Source organism: Myotis daubentonii, chromosome 3 (assembly GCF_963259705.1).
Source record: "Myotis daubentonii chromosome 3, mMyoDau2.1, whole genome shotgun sequence".
Classification (NCBI taxonomy): Eukaryota; Metazoa; Chordata; class Mammalia; order Chiroptera; family Vespertilionidae; genus Myotis; species Myotis daubentonii.
The window spans coordinates 198,720,594-198,737,068 of NC_081842.1; the positions used below are offsets into that span (position 1 = coordinate 198,720,594).

At 56.2% G+C, this 16,475-nt stretch overlaps 1 protein-coding gene across 2 annotated transcripts in view; it reads right to left on the reverse strand.

Moving 5' to 3' along the window:
• The window catches only part of ZNF362 (zinc finger protein 362), a 39,614-nt gene extending 24,948 nt beyond the window's left edge, over positions 1 to 14,666 (reverse strand). For both annotated transcript variants that reach the window (XR_009452041.1, XM_059690302.1), the window contains exons 1-2: positions 14,379 to 14,666; positions 971 to 1,096 (exon numbers count right to left, since the gene is read on the reverse strand). Coding sequence is in view for 1 of the 2 variants with exons in the window: in XM_059690302.1 (XP_059546285.1) it covers positions 971 to 1,008 (38 nt within the window). In the remaining variant the exon portion in view is untranslated. The remainder of the gene's footprint in view (positions 1 to 970; positions 1,097 to 14,378) is intronic.
• Between the last annotated feature and the right edge of the window lie 1,809 nt (positions 14,667 to 16,475).

Below are 16,475 nucleotides of genomic sequence, written 5' to 3' on the forward strand. Positions count from 1 at the left end.
AGGTTCAATTCTTGGCTCAACTCACCAACTGTGTGATCTTGGGCAAGCCACTCGCTTCTGCCCCCCGAGTAAGGGAAGAGCAGCCCAGAGCCAGGGGTCTGACCCAGGATGGAAAGAAAGGATCAGGGAGGACTTCCCAGGGGCAGTGATGCTGGCTTTGGGTCTTAAAGGATGAGTGGGAGCTAGCCAGGCAAAGGAGTGAGGAGCACTCCTGGCAGAAGGAGCAGCCTGAGCAAAGGCCCAGAGGTGAGCAGCAACACGGCCACGGCATGTGAGGGGCTAACGCGTTCCGGTGTGGACTGGGAGACAGGACACGAGGCTGGAGCCATCAGCCGGGGCCAGACCCAGAAAGTCGATTCCTGAATCCTAGGCCTGGAGTCTGGACTTGAAGCAGTGGGTGATGGGACGGAATCTGTGGCTTAGAAAGACCCCTCTGACTGCTGAGTGTAGACAGGACTGGAGAGGCCAGAAGTGGAGGCAGGGAGAGAACACCCCTTCGGAGGCCCTTGGGAATGGAGGTGACAGGCAGGGGTCAAACCTGGGCCAGGCAGGAGAGTGAGCACGGAGGCCTGGCTGTTTGGTTGAGCTGGAGGCCAAGGAAGTATGTGCAGGCTGCCACCCATGGTGTGGCCTGGCAGGTTCCCTGGATAGCAACATGGACACACATGGCCACAGGAACATGCAGACAGACAGCACCAAAGTCAGATACACACGACAGACACAGACCTGTAGCCCCACACATGGACAGACGGGGACACAGCAACTCCCATGAGCAGGAACCCACAGCCACCAGGACACAGAGTCCTAGGAGGATGCTGTTCAAGTGGGCGCATGCATACGACCCTCGGTGCAGACCCAGAGGGACGCAGTGAGGGATGCTCAGGGGAGCTGGGATGAACACAAGGGCTTAATCCCCCAAAGAACAAATCCCTCATTGACAGATTTCAACCTGGAATTACAGGCTGCTTACCTAGAGTGTCCTTTCCCACTTGGTGAACTTCTACTCATCCTTCAAGACCCAGCTCAAGTGTTCCCTCTTCTACGGAGCTTTCCCTGAACCCCCAGCCAGTCACTTCCTCTGTGTTCCCAACAGCACCTTGTATATGAGAATAACAATAACAATGATAAAATGGCAGCTACCATTCATTTCCACACCTATTATGTGCCAGGCACTGTGCTGACTGTGTCATATGCATCATGTCACTGAATCTTCCCAGTGACCCTGTGAAATGTACAGTTAACAAAAGAGGAAACAGCAGCTCAGAGAAGTTGACCAACTTGCCCAAAGTCACAGAGCTAGCAAGTGATGGCGTGAGGATGCCTCCCAGCACCACAGGGACAGTCAGACCCTCGCGTGGTACCTGCCTCCCTGGGCGACTTCCCCACCAGGTTACGAGCCCTTCGAGCCAGGGAGAGCTGCTGCTGATTCACCTCTGCCACCCCCACATCCAGCCCACGGTGGTCTCAGAAACTCTTTGTAGCATGAAAAAGGATAATAATATCGACTACCGTTTCTTGAGCACTTACAATAGGCCAGGACCTGTGTCAGGGCATTTTACAGCCATTATTTTACTGTTGTAATAGACCCATTATAAGGAAACTGCGGTCCAGAGAGGTTAAGCAACTTTTCTGAGGTCACAGAGCCCGGTCTGGTTTTAAAACCAGGTCTGTCTGTCACCCTATCCTAGGAAGGAGGCCTCTGAGGCCTGCCTGGCAACCTGCACAAGGGGGAACTTAGGGTGGGGCACTGCGGAAGGGGTACACCAGGTGCCAGGCCCTGCTGCCCAGGTAGGTTGAGGCCTAGACAAACAGACACAAAGAGGACAGGCAGCCCAGGGTAGAATGCAGCTAGCCTTGCCCACTGCAGGGCAGGGGGATGCGGTTAAGCAACTTATGACCCACCCCCATCCCCAGCCCATCCCACAGACATTAAAAAATGAGAATTGACCAGACCCCGTGGCCACAAAGCAAATGGGAGGGAACAGGACCCAAAACTGTCCGGACACTATGATTACAAAGAGGCAAAAATAAAGACCTGCGTCAGAAAAAGCAAGCAGCAGGAGCCGCGCCCAGAGGGAGGCTGGGCGTGCCGGGGGAGGCGGCTGGAGCCCATCTGACTTTGTGTCATTGTTTCTCTGATTTCCACATTCTCTGTAATATTGTTCGGTTGCTTTTATATTGAAAACAATAAATGTATTCTTTTAAAAATGAAAGAGAAAGAAAAAAAGAAAGAAGGAAGGAGAGAGAGAGAGAGAGAGAGAGAGAGAGAGAGAGAGAGAGAGAGAGAGAGAGAAGGAAGAAAGAAAGAAAGAAAGAAAGAAAGAAAGAAAGAAAGAAAGAAAGAAAGAAAGAAAGAAAGAAAGAAAGAAAGAAAGAAGGGAAGGAAGAAAGAAAGACAAAAGGAAGGTTGGGGGAGGGGGAACAGATGGAGGGTCTGGCGCATGGAGGAGCAGGGAGAGGTCAAGGTCAGCCAGGTGGACACTCCGTTGACAGTTACAAGCCAGGCCCTGCGCAGCCCCCACGCTCCAGGTACATATGACCTGGGTAGGGGACAGCAAATGTCAGGAAGGGCCACCTGACAGAGGCAAGAGTCAGTCTGCACTTTGAAGCTGGTTAGGATTCCACCAGGTGGGGAAAGAAGGGTGCCCCCACCCCCTTTCCTGCCGTGGTCCAGGCCCCCTTCAGCTACTGCGAGTTTCCTCAAGGTTTCCCCACCTCTGCCCACATTCCATTCTCAGTAGTCACTCTGATATTTCTAAAATGTAAAATATAAATACGATCCCCTCAGAACCTCCCATGGCTCCCTACGTCCCTGCACACAGGGTCTGGATTCCTTCGTCCTTACATACCCAGCCCCTGCTGACCTCTTTGGCCTCCCTGGCTGTTCTGCCTTACACTCTGCCCCTGCCGGCCTGAGGGTCCCCCAGTGTCCCACTTCCCTTCTCGATTCCTTCACCTCCCAGCAGGCTGCCTCCTCCCCCTGGAGCCCTCTCCCCGCCCCAGCTCACTGGTTAACTACAACTTATTCCTGGGGCCCCAGATTACAGGCTATTTCCTCTTGAAAGCCTTCTGGGACCCTCCACCGCCCAGGCTGTGCTGGGCACCTCTCCTCTCTGTTCCCTTCCTGCCCTGCATTTCCATCATCAGACACTCATCACGGCGGTGTCTGCCTGTTGTCCCGTCCACCTCGGCTGCTGGGACAGTCACAGCGGAGCCATTTGTGCTCCCAGCCCCACACTGCATCTGACACGTCTGAATGAAGGAATGGTCTGGTGCAGGAACTGAAAGTGTCATGGTCTGGGGAGAGGAAAGTCCCTCCTCCCTCCTCGGGGTCCCTGCCACTCACCCTGGCACGATGTTGTCCCCTGTGTTAGCCTGTTTCCTATTTCCTGTAGCTCAGCCCTGTCTTCCTAACTGACCTGAGGAGGGGTTGTATGCTATAAAGACCAGCAGACCAAAAGGGTGTTAACAGCTAATAACCACAGAAAATGGTTCTGCTTCCCTGGCAGTGAAAAGCAAATGAGCTTCACATGTTAAAATAGCAAAAACATATAAGAAAATGGTCATACCCAATGCTGGCGAGCCTGTGGTGACACTGGCACTCCCACTGCTGCTGGGGTGCAAACGGGATCATTTTAAAGCCATCTGGCAATAGTGTGTCACGAGCTCTAAAACTTTTCAGACGTCCTGGCCTAGCCATCCCACTCCTGGTCATCTATCCCTAGAAAATCCCCCAAATTCAGATAAAGTTTTAGACACGAAGCTGTTCGCTTCGGTGGTTTCTTAGAATAGCAAAACCTGGAACATCCGAAATTTTAAACAAGAAGGGGATGGCTCTGGACATCATGTTAAACAGTGACAGCGTCTGCAGTCATTAATAACAGACAGCGTTTACTGGCGTTGTAACGACTTACTTAACACTCATATCAACCCGGAAAGGAACTAAGGCACAGACAGATCAGGTAACTTGCCCAACGTCAAACAGTTTGTGTCTGACAGGAACCTAGAAAGTTGGGCTCCAGAGCCCCCAAACTCCCCCGTTAGAAAGAAGGATTAAAACCACGCTGCAGTCATTTAGAAAATGCCTGTGATACAACATCTATATATAAAAACAAACAAACAAACAAAACAAAAAAACTAGGTGCGGGGAGAAAACAGGGAACGAAACACAAATATGCTAATAGCAGTGGTGTTCAGGCTAATCTGATTTTCCTACAGGATGGTTATGTGACTTTTATTTAAGGAATATTTTTAATAAAAATAAAGGTTCAGCAAGCTTTGGCCAAGCAGATACCCCAAGCCGCCCACAGCCCCATGAGGATTCTGGCCCTCCTCTCTGGGGCTTTAGAGAGGAGGCCCCGGCCACTCACTCTCCTACTTAAATCGCCCCGCTGGTCCCATCACTTTGGGGCACAGCTCAAAACTCCCCAGCATAGCACCCAGGGGCCTTTGCTAGGGAGGCCCTGCTGGCCACATACATCCCAACAGGTACCTCCCCGTCTCCAGCCTCACTACCTGCAGGTTCCTCCAAAACTAGCTGCTCTCTTGCGCCACAGGGCCTTTGCACAGGCTGTGCCCTTCCATCTGAGGTCATCACCAGCCAAAACCCTGCCAGGTTCCCGTCACCCATTAAGTCAGCTCGGTGTCACTGCTGGGAAAACCTTCCTGACCGCCGCCCCTCTCCCCCGAGTTCCCACAGCTGCCCAGGCTTCCCCCTCCAAAGCCCTGACCCCATTGTCCTGGAACTGCCTGGGTGCTGGTTTGCCCACGGAGCTGGGAGCCCCCCCAGGGGAGCTTGGGTCTGGCTCTTGGTTACAACCCCACACCCTGACTCGGCCCCACAGCTTACCAGGCTCCTCCCAACAGGAATCGGGCCACCCTGTTACACACCCACTGGCCCCTGCATTCTCCCCACCCCGCCTCTGTACCACATCTCTAAATACTCCCTCCAGGCCGGACCCACAAGGATGGAGCCAACGCTGTAGGCCCAGAGTCAAGTGCTGGCCACACAGTAGGTGCTCAAGTGCCCAGTTCACAGTAGGTGCCTAATGAATGTTCACTGAGAGAATCAGTGAGAGGAAGGGGCCTGTCCACATGGGCCTGGAAGACTGAGAAGTTTGCCAGGAGAGTGAGGGTGGAGAGAGCCTCTGAGCAGAGGGGCAGCTTATGAGGATGCAGAGGGTTCTCAAACACGCTACTGCTGGGGGTATGGCTGGGCCAGGGGGTGGGGCATTCCTGGGAAGATGTCATAAGATGGGACTTACTGATGGGGGGAAGGGAGATGCCAAGAAATGCCAGGGAAGGGTAAGCCAGGAGGCAAAAACTGCATGTGCAAAGGCCCGGAGGCAGGAAGGCACACAGCACACACGTGGTCTGCTGTGGGGCCGTGCAGAAGTTCACAGGGGAAGGAGGGAAAGGCGGCCAGGGCAGTCACAGAGGCCCAGAGTTCCAGGCTAAGAGCTTGGATGAAAGGCTGGGTGTGGGGCATAGGAGGTCTCTGAGCAGGAGGAGGCCATGGTCAAGGTTTTCATGGAGAGGTCATTATGGGGCCGGAAGGATGGCCAGAGATGGACTAGCAGGAAATGGTCTAAGTTGAGTTTTCCCATTTTCCCAGCGCCTTGAGACCCCCGTGTGCTCAGAGGTTTCCTCCCCATGACCCCTCTGCCCTCCATGTACCCCAGTCCCTACAGCCCTGAGCCCTGAGCCCCACTCCAGCCTCAGAAGCTGGCTCCTGGGAACTTCCTGTGAGGAACAGGCTCCCAAGGGTCCTGGATCCAATCAGGCTGGGTTTCCGCAGCCCTGGGGAGGGGGGGGCGGGCAGCGGGGGGGAGGGCATGTTTCCATTGCTGTGGTGGGGCTGACCGGAGCAGGGGGGCTGCTGTCTATGCCCTGGGCGATGGGAGCTGGGATGCTAGCCCCTCCCTGACCCCTCTCATCCACTGCCAACCCCCAGAGCCCCCAGGGCAGTGCCCTCACCCTCCTGGGAGCCTCAGTGCCCTCACTTAGGAAATGGGCCATGACTGCTCTTCTCGGGCCTGAGAGATGTGCTGCAGGCTGTGAACACATGCCCTGCTCTGCTTCCATCCCCCTGGGGATCCCCATCTCCCATCCCCACAGGGGACTCCTCTGGCCACCATCAAATGACAGTAACAAAACAACAACAACAATAACAGTTACTAAGCATGTCTCCCAGGTCAGGTGCTATTAGGTGCTTTATAAGCATTTCTCACTCAGCCCCCTAATGACCCTGTGAAAGATGCGTAGAACCTCAATGAACAGCTTGGTGACTTGTTATGAAGCCCCCACCCGTCCCCTCCCAATTGCAGTCCCCTTGCTTGTATCCTCCAAAGTCCCCACCCTCCTGGCTTCCGTGGTCATCTTTTCCTGTTTGTGGCAGGAATAAAGCCAGAGGAGTATGTAACCTGCCCCAGGCCATGCGGGGGGCCGGCAGGGAGCTGGAACCCTCCGCCATCAGCTGGCTGTGCGACCTTCAGCAAGTCCATTTCCCTTCGGGACCTTCATTCTTTCATCTATAAAAATATTCCACTAAGTCACAGCCTGAATTCCTGGACCCGATGAGGGCCAGTGTGGCAACTGACAGGCCAACAGTACAGATTCTGGAACAAGATGGTGTGGAGGGAAGCCCCAGGGACTGTTACCAAACTAGGGATGATAACAGTATCCCCACAGTGCTGCTGTGAAGATGAAATGGGTTAATATGTATAAAGTCTTTAGAAGAGTGCCTGGTACACAGCAAGGACCCCGTATTGGCTACTGCTGTTCTGTTACTAGGTTCTCTAAGGCATAGAGAGCCTTTCCCAACCCAAAGACCCACGTGGAAATCTGACCAAGCCGTGGCAGTAGCTGGGCCGGGGGGTGGCGGGGGGAGAGGGGGGAGCAGCCCTGGAGCCTCTTGGACCCACAGGGGCTGCTCTGCTGATGTGGGAGCCAAGTCTGGGATTAACTCAAAGCAGGACAGCCAGTTGCTGAACCCCAGCTGTGACCTGGCCCCCAGAAACTTTCTAGACCAGTGGTTCTCAACCTTCCTAATGCTGCCCCCCTTTAATACAGTTCCTCGTGTTGTGGTGACCCCCAACCATAAAATTATTTTCATTGCTACTTCATAACTGTAATTTTGCTACTGTTATGAATCGTAATGTAAATATCTGATATGCAGGATGTATTGTCATTGTTACAAATTGAACATAATTAAAGCATAGTGATTAATCACAAAAACAATATGTAATTATATATGTATTTTCCGATGGTCTTAGGTGACCCCTGTGAAAGGGTCGTTCTACCCCCAAAGGGGTCACGACCCACAGGTTGAGAACCGCTGTTCTGGACAATTCCTAGGGGTTGTAGGCAGGGAACCCCTGGCAGATGGTCAGAACCTGTTCTCATGCTGTATCTCCAGACCCCAGAGTGGGCCCTCCACGCAGGGCAAGGCAGCCAAGGGAGGGGCGGGCTGGTCAGAGAGGGTAGGAGGGCCTGGGGTGGACACGTGTCGGGGGGTAAAGAGGCCAGAGAAGACCTACCCCAGGCCCTGCCAGCCAGGTCTCTCACCCTCACCCAGGGATTGTCTAGGTCCTAGAGTCTAGGAGCTACCACCTTCTCCATGATCTCCCACCTCAGGGCTTTTGCCAGGCTGCTCCCTTGGCCTCTGTGGACAACTTCTGGCCACGGTTCAGGTGTCACTTCCTCCCAGAAGCACCTCTCACCTACAGGTACCATGACCGTCACTCATTATAGGGAATTTACAAGCATGACGCTACAGGGAGGCCCTTGCCAGAGAACAGTAGTTCCTTCCCAGCACCTGCCACAATCTACAGTCACATCATCATTTGTGTGCTCTTTGGCACGTCTGTCTCTCCCACCAGGACAGGAACGATGTCAGTTTTCCTCACCTCTATCCCCAGCATCTAGCCCTTGGCCTGGTATATAGTAAATGCTCAAGAAATACTGCTCATGGAGGTGGAAGATGGAAGCAAGCGGCCTGCTCCACCGCTGCAAGCAGATCCAGGCAGGGTGTGGGCACACGCGTGAATGCGTGGGGATCGTGTGCACAGCCCAGAACTCATGGTGTAAATGAGTGGGTATGCAAGGCATAGCTACATATAAAAACACACATGTATATGAGTATGCCTGAGTGCGGGTGATAAACTTGGCATGTATCATGCATGTGAAAGTACATGAGAAGGGATAGCCATGCAGCTGTTTGTCACTTCCTGGGAGGGTGCACTCAGGTGTCTGCACGTGTATGTAATCCTGCAGGTGGTAGGAGCGTATGCATGTGTTCCCATGTGATGTGTGTATCACGTGGTAGATACACACTCCAGCAGACATGCCTCCTGAACTTCTGGCCCCTGTGGGCCCAGTTCGGGGCATCTCTGGTGGTGTTTCTGAAACAGCAGGGGGGCACCCAAATGGCAAAGGAGGGTAGGGTCAGCGGTGGCAGTGGGTGGCTGATAATGTGAATATGTAACAATGTGTGCTTTTCAGTGGATCTGGGGGGATGTACCCACCCCAGTCAGGTTTCTCCCACTGAACCCCAGAATCTGAAATGGCTAAACTGTCCCCTCAAGGACTGTCCCTGTTGGCTTTAGCTCAGAGAAGGACCCACATGGCAAGGAAATCCTGTGGCCACACAAATGAGGCAGGGACAAGGCAAGACACTTTGGGCTGCAGAGCCAAATGCCTGGGCCTTCCCCCCACACCTTATCCACTAAAACACCGCTCAGTCACCTCCCCAAATCCTACCCAGCCTCCAAAGCCACCCCAGCCTCAGGGCTAGGAAGCCATCCCCACAGCCCCTAACCCTTCCACCACACCCACTTCCTCAATCCCACCCAAGTGCCAGGCGCCGGGCCCTCGGACAGCCCTGTGCACCTGGGATGTGACCCCCACTGTGGAGGTGAGGAGGCCGGTGCTACCCAGGGAGTTTCTCCAAAGAGGACGGCCCCTGCCTTTGAACCCCAGGCACATAGTGTGGCCGCCTGTTGGCACCTGGGGAGCAGAAAGCCCACCAGGCAAAGCATCTCAAGATGTGAGTGTCCTTGGACAAGGCCCACTCCTCTCCCTTCCCACTGTAGTCTCCCCAACAGGCAAAACGAGGGTCCGCTGGGGAATCGCTGAGGTCTACCTCTCTCCAATGAGTATGCGACTTTAGGTCTCAGATGGCTCTCCGAGAATGGGGGACACACATCACCGATGCAGACCTTCTTAGGGCTCACTTTTCTTTCCTAAGTGCACTGAGTCTGCCCAATACCCTGGAACAAGTGCCTAGCACGGTGCTATAGAGATACATGGAAGCCTTCTTTGTACACACCATTCATTCATTCATTCAACACCACGCACCAAAGCCGCCTGCCTTCAAGGAGCTCACAACCCAGTGGGGAGAAAGAGGCTTCTAAACTCACCAACCACTGGGAAAGCACTGGGAACCCATCATGCTCAGATCACGTCACACTCTGTAAAGAAATCTTTCCAGCAATGACAACTGTCTGACAAGGGGAGAATTGGGGGGCCTGGTGAGGAAGGGGTCCCCGTCACTCTAGCAGAGTCAGGGCCCTTTTGCCCAGGATGTGGGGAGGGGACTCCAGCTCCATGCAGGGTCTGGGAAGCTGGGCTTGTCCTCCACAGGTGTGGGATTCACAAGAGGAGCCCAAAGTGCAGGGTTCAACTCCCACAATGCCCTTGACAAGCTCTGTGGACCCTGGCCAGTTACCTAATCTCCCTGTGCCTCGATTTCCTCACCTGTAAAATGAGGGTAATAACAATGAGGATTAAATCCATTAACGTTTACAGAGCCTCTTCTAACGTGGCCTGACGCACAGGGAGAGTAAGGCAGGCAGAGTCCCATTGTAAGATTCTAATTCCCAGAGCAGAGCATGCGAACACTCCAAGTGTCAGAGTTTCTGAGGCAGAAAGCTTCTCAATCCTGAGACTCTGAGACTGGCAGGGACTGGGATTCCGAGCTCCCGCGCGCGATTTCATCATCTCATTATTTCCTAACAACAGCCCGGAGCCTCCCAGGGGAGGAGAGGACAGGGCTCGGTGTCACTTCAGTGCCACTTCATCTCCCGGGCGCTGCCAGGGCCGCCGCCACACCTGGGCTCCCAGCATTTCCGCACCTCCACGACAGCCCCAGTCACACCTGCTGGGGCCAGCTGCCCACTCGCCTGCACGGTCTAAGCATGTTCCAGTGGTGCAGACAGACAAGAAGTGCAAATAAACAAATACAGGAGAATGTTTCGGATACTGGTAAGAGCCACAAGAAAAAATAAAAAGGGGCTGACATGGCCAAGAGTGAGAGTGGGAAGCTATCACAGAGCAGGTGATCAGGGGAGCCCCTCTGAGGAGGTGACATTTGAGTTGAAACCTGTGAAACAAGAAGGTGGCAGCCATGTAAACATTTAGAGGTGGGGGGGTGTGCAAAGGCCCCACCAAAAGGCTTGGTAAATTTGAGGTACAGAAAGAAGCCAGTGCAGCTGGAGACAGTGAGACCAGAGGTAGGGGTGGGGCGGGTGGGGGTGCAGGGGAGCTGAGGTTGAGGGGTGGGCAGGCCCAGACCTGAAGGGCCTTGTAGGCCGGCAGTCCCTTGCAGGACTTTGGATATTTTGTTCATCTCAATGCCTAGGAAACATTAGAAACGCCTCAGCAGTGGGATGACAAGGCAGAGCAGGGCTTTCGGGGTCCCCACACCTTTTGGCTCGTTCTGAAAACACCACGATAGTTTTAAAAATCCAGGTTGAGCCCAGGCTGGTAATTAGCAATCCTTGTAATTCAGTCGGTGTATAATGAGCTCCTACCACAGGCCTGGCCAGGGCTGGGAGACATGCCGGACACTCTTGTTATCACTCCCAACAACCGATGAGAGTTTCACAGAGATGCCCCGATGCCCCACTTTAAAGTTCAAAAAACTGAGGCTCAGAGGGAGGAAGGAAGTGCCCAAAGTCGCACAAACCATGCACCACACTGTGCAAGCTGTAAAATTCAATACACAGATGGGACTTGGTCCCAGGACCCAGACCCAGGACCCAGACCCACCGTCTGTGGAACTCCTTTGGTATTTTTAAGCCTCCTCTTCTCCTGGAGACCTGGGCTAGAGCGACACCTCTAGTCTTATTCCTGGTCTGTCCAGCTCCACAGGGCACTGTGAGCTCCCCGAGGGCAGAGTCAGGTTCAAGGTGGGGTTTCAGAGTTTAGGGCTGTACAACTCGCATGCCTGGGCCATAGGTACCAAGCCAGGCATTTTTCAGATGAAGAAACTGAAGTCCAGAGTAGGGGAAGTGACTTGCCCAAAGTCACATTGCCAGTTGGGATACCTGCCCTGGGGCCTCGTGTAGACACCAGGCATACTGCCCTGGCTAGTGCGATACGCACCCGCAGTCTCACAGCCTTTTCCCTGTTGGCTTTAGAGGACTGTCCAGCCTGGGCTAGGTGTGCCGGGGATTGGATGGTTGGATGGACAGAGAGATGAATGGACTAATGAAATGACTAATCCAGTAAACTAATGAATAAATGAAAGAATAAAGAATCTGGCAGACCAATAAACAAATAAGCCAATGGGTGGGAGATGAATGAAGGAAGGAACAACTCTTACTTTACAGAGAAGCAGGGCAGAGAAGTGCCTGGAGCCAGGCTAGCTTCAGACCCAGTCATACCTCACCCACACACCCGCTTCCTCTCCGCCCGGGGCCATTCGCCTCCATTTCCCCAAGAACTCGGGGAGCCTATTCCTCAGCCCCTGGGACAGACCACGTCTCTAAGCGTTGGCCACGGCAGTGCGCACCTGCACAACCAGCGATCACAGCTCTCCTGAGCCCAACGGAGCCCGCAGTGGGAAGAGCGGCTCCCTCTCCCTCTGCGTGTCTCACAGAGGAAGGGAAATGAGACACCAGAGCTCGGGTCCCAGCTGGGCCCTGAATCGCTGGGTGACTTCAACCCAGTGGCTTCCCGCCTCTGAGCCCAGGTGACTTCTCAGGGCCTTTTCAGCTCTCACTGTTGTAGGGGGTGGGCCTCTAGATTTTTACAGTCGCTGGGTCAGCAGAAGTTGAGTGATCAAAATCTAGAAGGTGGGAAAGAGTTCTGTCTACGAGCACCAAAGTCCACCTAGGAAAAGGCCCCCAGACGAGGAGCCGGGATGCTTTGGATTAAGCCTTCCTCTGCCACTGCTCAACTTCTGCAAGCCTGTTTCCTACATTTTCAGATGGGGTTAAGTGTCCTTGACAGTTTCACCCCAACAGAGCTCCTGCGAGGCCTGATGTGATCAGGACCAGGCACTACACTGTGCAAACTGCAAAGTTCCGTTCACTCCTGAAGGGTTACTATGGGGAAGGGCTATTACGGGCAGGGAGATGTGCTGTCGCATTCTAGTTTAGTTCTTTCCAAAATGACCCTCTCAGGGGTCAGGGCCAGAGAACAGTGGAGGGAGCCCAGAAGCAGGAGCCTGAACAGCTGGGCCCCTGACTTAGCATCCCAACTGGCAGTGTGACTTTGGGCAAGTCACTCCCCCTTCTCTGGACTTGTTTCTTCGTCTGAAAAATGCCTGGCGTGGTACCTATGGCCCAGACATGCAAGTTGTACAGCCCTAAACTCTGAAACCCCACCTTGAACCCGACTCTGCCCTCGGGGAGCTCACAGTGCCCTGTGGAGCTGGACAGACCAGGAATAAGACTAGAGGTGTCGCTCCTCCAAGAGACACCAGGGCAGGGGCCAGAAGGGCTCGGGGTCCTCCGGGGACACACACTTTCCCAACAGAGGAAAGACCAGGCCCCATGAGCCCGGGTGCCTTGGACAGCGCCAGCCACCCCAGGCCTGGCCTCCCGAACCCCTCTGCAGGGTGCAGAGCCAGCAGGCCCTGATCTAGAGAGAGACTTCAGGAACTACACTGCCCCCAACACAGGAGCCGTCAGGGTGCTAGCAGGGGTGGCAGAAAAGGGTAGGAGCCACCACAGGCAAGAGGCTCAGATGACCCCCACTAGCAAACCAGCAGAGGCCCCCCAACACCAGACAACCTCACAGACAGGACCCAGGGGAGTTTCCGGCTGTACCCAGCCAAGAGCCCACCCCTGGGGGCATTCACCACCAGATGCCACCTCCTGCAGCAGGAGGCCTACCAGGGTGGGGAAGGGGCTTGCCAACTGCCAACCAAGCGCACTTGCCAGAGGGCTCTGGGAGCCTCCCTGGCACCCAGGGCAGGATTCCGGACTACAGGGAGGCCCCGGCCACCCAGGGAGACAGGCCCACTCCCCACACTCACGGCTGGAGGGCAGGGCGCTGGAGAGCAGGTTCATTTCCTCCTGCCTGGAGTCTCACGCGGAAACCCTGGGCCCACTCAGAGCCCTTACTGCCGGCCCTCTCCCTCCAACCTGAGACCATAGTTCTTTACATTTTATACAGGTTCTTCCAAAAGACGTTTCCTGGTCCCCCCAAGTCCCCATCCCCAACCCCCCACATGCCTCCCGCAGCTCTGAGGAAACCAACAGTTAACTTTTCCCAAAAATTCCTGCAAAGGCGACTGTCTGGGGGGAGAAATGGACCCCGAGATCCTTTCGCGGCATTTCACCGCCTTCAAAAAAAAAAAAAAAAAGAGTGAGATAGAGAGAGAAAGAGAGAGAGGGAGAGAGAGCTTTAAAAAAAAAAAAGAAAGAAAGAAAACTTTCCGAGTTAACTTTAAATTCCCAGCCCTACCCCCCAAATCGCCCAGCGGCTTCCTTTTTTTTCTTTAAAGTGCAATTGCATTGTGTCTCACCTCCCCGAAAGGCTCGCGGCTCTCGCCAAAGAAAAGGGAAAAAAAGCCAACCCTTCGGGTGCCCCCTCTGCTTCCAGCCGCCTCTCCCACATTCTCAGACAGTTTTATTAAAATTTTCAGACAAAAGAAAAACAAAAATGGCAGCCTGGCTTATTTTTAAAACAGGACAGGGACGCCATATTCTGCAGATCTGCAAAAAAAGGGAGAAATCCGGCACTGGCCGCTCCACCCGGCCGGCTGCAAAGTGCGCGAACCGCGCCGTTTGCTACCCGTTTATTTGCATTAAGTCCCATGAATCATTGTTTACCGGAGAATTGCAGCAGGTTTGAATAGCCCGGCTTAAGAAAACACACACACACACACACTCGCTCACACTCGCACACGCTCGGAGCAGACAGACACGCCGCGGAGGCACTTCCTACCCGCGCGCCGCCGCCGCTCCGGGCCCCGCCGCAGGCGCAGGCGGCCCCGGGCCCTCGGAGCGCCCGGCCCGCGCTGACAGCGCCCGCGCCGCGGCCCGCACCCCGCCCGCAACTCCGCGCAACTTTCCCGCGGGCGGGCGCTCGGGCGGGCACCCGCGGCCACCGAGCCCGCTCCCCCCGCGCCCCGGGCCCGCACGGACCTGGCTGTGCGGCGGCGGCTCCGGCACGCGGCCGCAGCCCCGCGCCCGGCGGCCCGAGCAGGGCCGGGCTGGGGCTCCGGCTCCCGGCTCCGGTCGGTGCGGAGCCGCGCGCAAACCTTCCGGGTCGCCTGCTGTTCACTTCTGGGTTCTGCACGCCGAGGCGGCGGCGGCGGCGGCGGGAGGCTGGGTCTGCAGCGCCGCGCGGCCCCCCGTGTTCTCGGCGAGCCCCCGCGCCAGGCGCCCGGCTCCGGGGGGGCCGCGTCGGGCCCCCGCCTCTCCGGCTGCGCAGCCCGTCCGGCCCCGGGGGCTCCCGCGAGTGGGCAGCGCCGGGCGCGGGCGACGGCGCGCGAAGGGAGGGGGCCGGGCAGGGGGCGGGGGCGGGCCGCGCGCTGGGGGCCCCGCTCGGGCCCCGGGGCCTCGTCTGGCTCTCGCCGCCGCCGCCGCCGCCGCCGCCGCCTCGCAAAGTTGCGCGGCTCCCACCGTCCGCGCCGCGCCGGAGGCAGAGCCACAAAGGAACTCCTCGCCCCCCTCCGCCCTCCCGAGCCGCGCGGGGAGGGCACCGGCGCCCGGCCCTAGGCCAGCCCCTTCCCCAGCGCGGGGGCTCCCGGGGCCCCGGCGGCCGCGGCCATTGTCCCGCCCTGGCTGGGCCGCCGCCTGGCCGCCCCCTCCCCGGCGATGGGGACCTGGGCCTGGCGAGCCATGGCCCGGATCACGGCGACCCCGCGCGGCGGCAAGGCTGCCCCTGGGGGTCTCCTTCGCAGACGCAGGCAGAAGGGGACCCTCAGAATGGGCCCCCACACCTGGGAACCAACGATCGCGCTCAAAATCCAGGCTGAGATTATTTTTTTAGACGAGAACATGGGGATGGGGGTCGGGAGTTTGGACAGGCCAGGCCACCCCTCCCTCGCTAGGCTCCGGCCCGCCCTGGATCTAGGCCCGAGCCCCCAAAGGGTGGGGCCGCCCCAGGCTGTCAGCGGCTCTCCTCGCAGAAGCTATCAGAGGTGGCACCGGCTGTCCCCCGCTCCAGACCTCAGAGCCATCTGTGTGTGACTCCTCCTCCCGCCTCACCCTCCCCAGCCAATCAGTCACCAAGTCCTCCGGATTCGGCCTCCCGGGCTGTGTCAGCTTCCAAACTTCACTTCTACCTGAGGTGGCCAATCCCCGGCTCCCTGACCCAGCTCAGCCTTCTGTGCCCCTGACTGCCACCCAGCCTCTAGGCCACGATGAATCGGGGCTGGCCCTGCCCTCAGGGAGCACCCAGTCCCGGGGGGAGGGCACACACACAATCGCCTGCCCCGCTTGCCCTCCTGCAGGAGGCATTTCCCAGGGTGCGGGTAGTGCTGATACCTGCTATCAGCACCTCTACCTGTTGGCTGGAAACAGCTCTGAACAAGCTGGACAAAGTGCCTGCCCTCAGGGCACTTCCCGTCCAGCGCAGATAAGGCCGTGAGCAGCTGGAGGGCAGGACACACGTAGACCTTTGTTTCTGAGCCCAAGTCCCGGGCACAGAGCACAATACGTGTGTGGCATGAACTAGTTGGAATTACAAAGCATGAGAGAACACAGATGAGGCCACTCGTTTTCTCAGGGAGGTAGAGAAGGTCTTCAGAAATTACGTGTAGTGCGAGCGGGTGGGGAAGAACCAGGGCCTTCCAGGTCCCAGAAAAACAGGGTGATAAGTATCAAGCGCCGTTGGGAAGTTCAGTGAGATGATACATTTTAAAATGGAGAGAAGGGACAACGCTCTCGTGCAGAAGGATTCCAAATAATTTATGTAGACACTCCAGGAGCTGGAGCATAACTCTCCACTCCTTACGTGTGAGCTGTGCACTGCAACGTCCAAAGTGTACAGTATGAAAGAGGAAGGGAGCCCTGGCCGTTCGGCTCAGTGGGTAGGGAATCAGGGCACATACCTCAGTTGCAGGCTCAATCCCAGGCCCTGGTCGGGGAGGCAACCAACCAATGAGCCTCTCCGCCTCCCTTCCACTCCCTGGGGGGGAAAAAATCAATGGAAAAATATCCTCAGGTGAGGGTTAACGAAAAAGGAGAGGGGGAAGTAAATTCACAGGGGAAAAGCTAAACAACTCCTACCTCGGC